Below are 497 nucleotides of genomic sequence, written 5' to 3'. Positions count from 1 at the left end.
TGGCTGTTGCTGTGGCTGCGGCGCAGGCGCATGGTCATTTTGGTGCAGGGCTCGGGGCTGTGCCGAATTTCTTCCTTCCCCTCCAGGTAAGAGCGAGGAGACGTCGGCTCCAGTTTGGCCTCGGTTCCGGGCGGTTCCTCCTTCACCACCACCGTGGGGGGACACTCGGGACCGTCTTTTTTCATCTTTATCTGGTGGGGTGAAGAATTTAAGGGGTTAACACCCCCCTGTACCCCCCTAAAAATCATCCCCTCGGGGGGGTTTCCGTCGCACCTTTTTTCCGCAGAGTTTTGTCTTTGGCCACCAAACCCAAACCCAACATTTTGGGGCCGGCACCGTAAATCTGCAGCTTTTTCAACTCCGGGTTTTTCTCGATATCTTCCTCCGTCGGCTCCGGCTGCGGGATAAAAAAAAATTATGGGGGTGCCCCTTAAAAATATGGGGGTTCTGGGGGTATCCCTTAAAAATTTGGGGGTTCTGCGGGTGTCCCTTAAAAA

At 54.5% G+C, this 497-nt stretch overlaps 1 protein-coding gene across 1 annotated transcript in view; it reads right to left on the bottom strand.

The window, feature by feature from the left end:
* The window catches only part of LOC104467883 (lysine-specific demethylase 5C-like), a gene marked incomplete at both ends in the record, with an annotated part of 2,315 nt that overhangs the window by 261 nt on the left and 1,557 nt on the right, over positions 1-497 (bottom strand). The window contains 2 exons of the mRNA XM_010081848.1: positions 1-175; positions 274-397. The exon at positions 1-175 is cut by the window's left edge and continues 2 nt beyond it. Coding sequence (XP_010080150.1) covers positions 1-175; positions 274-397 — 299 coding nt within the window. The remainder of the gene's footprint in view (positions 176-273; positions 398-497) is intronic.

Source organism: Pterocles gutturalis, unplaced genomic scaffold, assembly GCF_000699245.1.
Source record: "Pterocles gutturalis isolate BGI_N339 unplaced genomic scaffold, ASM69924v1 scaffold2619, whole genome shotgun sequence".
Taxonomy (NCBI): Eukaryota; Metazoa; Chordata; class Aves; order Pterocliformes; family Pteroclidae; genus Pterocles; species Pterocles gutturalis.
Note: the sequence above shows the minus strand (reverse complement) of the source record. Positions and strands in the feature narration are given on the sequence as shown.